The 3,363-nt window shown below is 36.4% G+C and overlaps 1 protein-coding gene across 4 annotated transcripts in view; it reads right to left on the reverse strand.

Moving 5' to 3' along the window:
- Positions 1-1,513: 1,513 nt before the first annotated feature.
- Positions 1,514-3,363, reverse strand: part of LOC106960199 (serine/threonine-protein kinase SBK1) — a 12,608-nt gene continuing 10,758 nt past the window's right edge. For all 4 annotated transcript variants that reach the window (XM_015053179.1, XM_015053180.1, XM_015053176.1 and 1 more), the window contains exon 4: positions 1,514-2,958. In XM_015053179.1, coding sequence (XP_014908665.1) covers positions 2,365-2,958 — 594 coding nt within the window. In that variant the 3' untranslated portion in view covers positions 1,514-2,364. The remainder of the gene's footprint in view (positions 2,959-3,363) is intronic.

Consider the following 3,363-nt stretch of genomic DNA (forward strand, 5'->3'; position numbering starts at 1 on the left):
CAGCTAGAAATGTACGCTTATTTATAATGCTGTATTTTATTTAAGTATTAATAAAATCCAGTTCACATATAGAGAATAAAAACTACTCTCATTTTAAAGGCTTGTTTTAGAAACACCTCTGTGTCTCATTTTACTGTATTTGTTCATATTCAGTACTGAATGATGCACCTCTGTAACTTTGCGCTGCTTAAAATATATATATATTTTTTTCATTTTGTTATTAACATTATTTTTAAGGGTTTTTAATTTATGAACAAAGAGAAAAAAAAAACCTTTAATTCCAAACAAAACACAGGAATTTGCTGAAATCCAAGTTAGTGGGAAAGTAAATAATGCATTAATATTCAGCTCTCATCTCTTCATATTCACTATGTGTTTTGATGTTCCTCTTCATTTTTCATTCAGGGTGCGGTATAATGCACATACTGTACATCTGCTAACAGTCATCTGTTCTCTATCCAGTAAATGTTTAATATCACACAATGGCTACATTCAAAATGTAGTTTTCAAATGTTTACTTACACTTTATTAAGTCCAGATGACATTCAGTCATTCACCCAGTCATGCACACATTCACACACTGATGGTGGTAAGCTACTGGATAGTAGCCATAGCTGCCCTATGGGAAGTCTGACAGGCAAGGCTGCCATGCAACAATCATCATTTTAAAACAGCTTTTTGTATTTTGCATTGTTATCTTTGACATCATGTTTGATTATAATATTGACTTTGACAGGTTAGAAGTCACACTCAACAAATTAGAACAGGCATCATGAGGCTTGTTGTTAGATCTAAAACACCTTTTGAAAATAATCTGTAATCAGGCATTAAATATGTTTTTCACATTTCTGTACAGAACATCTGGAAAGTATTCATAGTACTTTATTTTTTTATGTTATGTACTAATCTCCAAACGCATTGTATTATGACAATATGGAAAACAGTTTGAGATTTTTTGCTAATTCATTTAATGAGAAAAGCAACCAAGCAGCACCAAGAAGCATGAGGTATCTGGACCAAGAACTCAGACATGACAGCATAATATTGAGACATCCATTCTATCAATCTGAGCTTCACAGAAGAATGGCAAGTTCAAAACCAATATTGAGATGTCATATGAAGTCCTGTTTAAAGTTTGCAACAAGACATCAAGAGTTCTCATTAATTACTTAGATTTACTGTTACATTTACTTGAGAAATGTAGAAAAACACTGAACTAATGATATTTTAAAGAAAAATAAGTTCTTTAAACATTGAAACAAAAATAAAGCAAGAATGTTATTTATTTTGCGTCTTAAAATAAATAACATAAATGTTTCTCATGAACAAGCAGACATGCAAACACAGAATTACACACATAAACAGATGTTTGTATTATATTACTAAATAGTAACTGTTCAACATAACAGTACAGTAAATCCAGTACTAGTAAATACAGGATGTAACCACAGTCCAGCATAGCGTATTTGAAAACACTTTAATCTAAACATGTGTGTGTGTGTGTGTGTGTGTGTGTGTGTGTGTGTGTGTGTGTGTGTGTGTGTGTGTGTGTCCTTATTTATAAAAGGTTTACAACAGCCACACACCTGCCCTCCACGACCCGATGCAGACATGAGGGAGATCAGGGCCACAGAAATTCAAAGGCCCCTAAAGTTCAGAGCCACACTTTTTCAGACAGAAGATAAAAATTATCTTTCAGGGTCTTTAAAAAAAAAAGAACTCCAGGACTAAAGGTTTCTGTTCATCAGAGTTGTCCATAAACGTAAGAAAACTGGAAAATGTCCTGTGGTCATTTTAATTTACCGCTGGCAACATCAGCATCCATGTTGTCCAGGTGAATTGCTTAAACTAAAATCATGTTTCACATAACATACAACAAAACTGCACCTATTAGACTTGAACTATTAATTTCAAACAATATAATGTTATAAAAATACAGTAGCTATACATGAGCTATTCAGGAGATGATTTTCACATGACTAGCTAATGTTTTGGACCAAATCAAATGTCTTTGTTTCAAGGGTTTCTGATTCATCCGTTTGAATCAGAAATGTTGTTCTAAATTAAATGTAGTTGTAACTCATATTAATTACATTTTTCAAAGAGTTATTGTAGATATTGATGGCTGTTGGCAGAAAATCACTGTCACTACATCACCTTCCATTATCTAAAGGGAAAAAAATAAAGATTTATATACAGATGCTGTCTAGTTTTGGTAAGCCACATTAGAACTTCCAACTGAATAATAATTTTTGTCGTTTAATTATGACGTGAGTACACAAACTGTTACCTCAGTTTTTTTGGTTTAATCAATATATTTTCCTGCAGAGCATGCATTCAAATAAAGACACACTGTACATTTATCTAGAGCAGCTGGTTGCCATGGTCTTTTCTCAGCCAGTCTTTTTCCACATACGCTCTCACTGCTCCTGCTGAACTCCTCTGCACTGCGTCTGGAGCCAGAAGCAGACTGAACATTTCCATAGCCTCTGGGGTGAACCTCCTCCACAGAGGAGGGATGTCATCCTCCACATAAACTTTCTTCTTCGACTCGCACCAGTCGGCAAACTCCTGGTAGAAGCTGTCCGAGTCCATGCAACGCTCCCATGGGAAGTAACCAGTGAGGATGCAGAAGATGACCACTGCAAAGGCCCAGGTGTCCAGGCTGGGCTCCACGCTCAGAGGAGGCACTGTCACCTCTTTCTGATTGTCCAGCAGAGCCACGCTGCAAAGTTCTGGGGCCATGTATGGCAAAGTCCCTGTGATGAAGCGTATGAGGGTTCCTCTCTTCTGGGCGAGACCAAAGTCTGCCAGCTTGACCTGACGGCAGTGAGTGTCCAGCAGCAGAATATTTTCGGGCTTGACATCCCGGTGGACCAGACCGTGGCTGTGGATGAACTCCAGCGCACTGGAGATCTGGAGGACGCAGCGTTTCACTGACGACTCCGGGATGCCCACCTGGGTGAAGAGAGAGAATATGGAGTTTTATTGTTGCATTATGTATTTAAATTCGTTTCAGTTTTTTTATTTGAAATCCAAAACGCAATGAAAGTGTGAATGTTTAATATGCATTTTAATGCAGCAAAGTCAACATTTCCATATTTATATGTTATGAATAATTGTTTTCATTAAATTGCTTTATTTTCTCCAGTCTGATAAGAGACAGCATTCAAGAGTTTCTTTGATTTTATTTGATTTTTCCAACAGTTTGTTATTGTCACTAGATGTCAGTGTGTTGGAACAATCTACGAGTCGTTGGTTTAAAGCAGAGCATCAGTTCCACCTAGTGGAAAACCTGAGCCATTACATTATGTGAAATTGTATGTATGTAATCTAAATACTGACACATTTATATTTGTTAGC

Source organism: Poecilia latipinna, unplaced genomic scaffold (genome assembly GCF_001443285.1).
Source record: "Poecilia latipinna isolate Pla-1442-1.1 unplaced genomic scaffold, P_latipinna-1.0 Scaffold1165, whole genome shotgun sequence".
NCBI classification, from domain to species: Eukaryota; Metazoa; Chordata; class Actinopteri; order Cyprinodontiformes; family Poeciliidae; genus Poecilia; species Poecilia latipinna.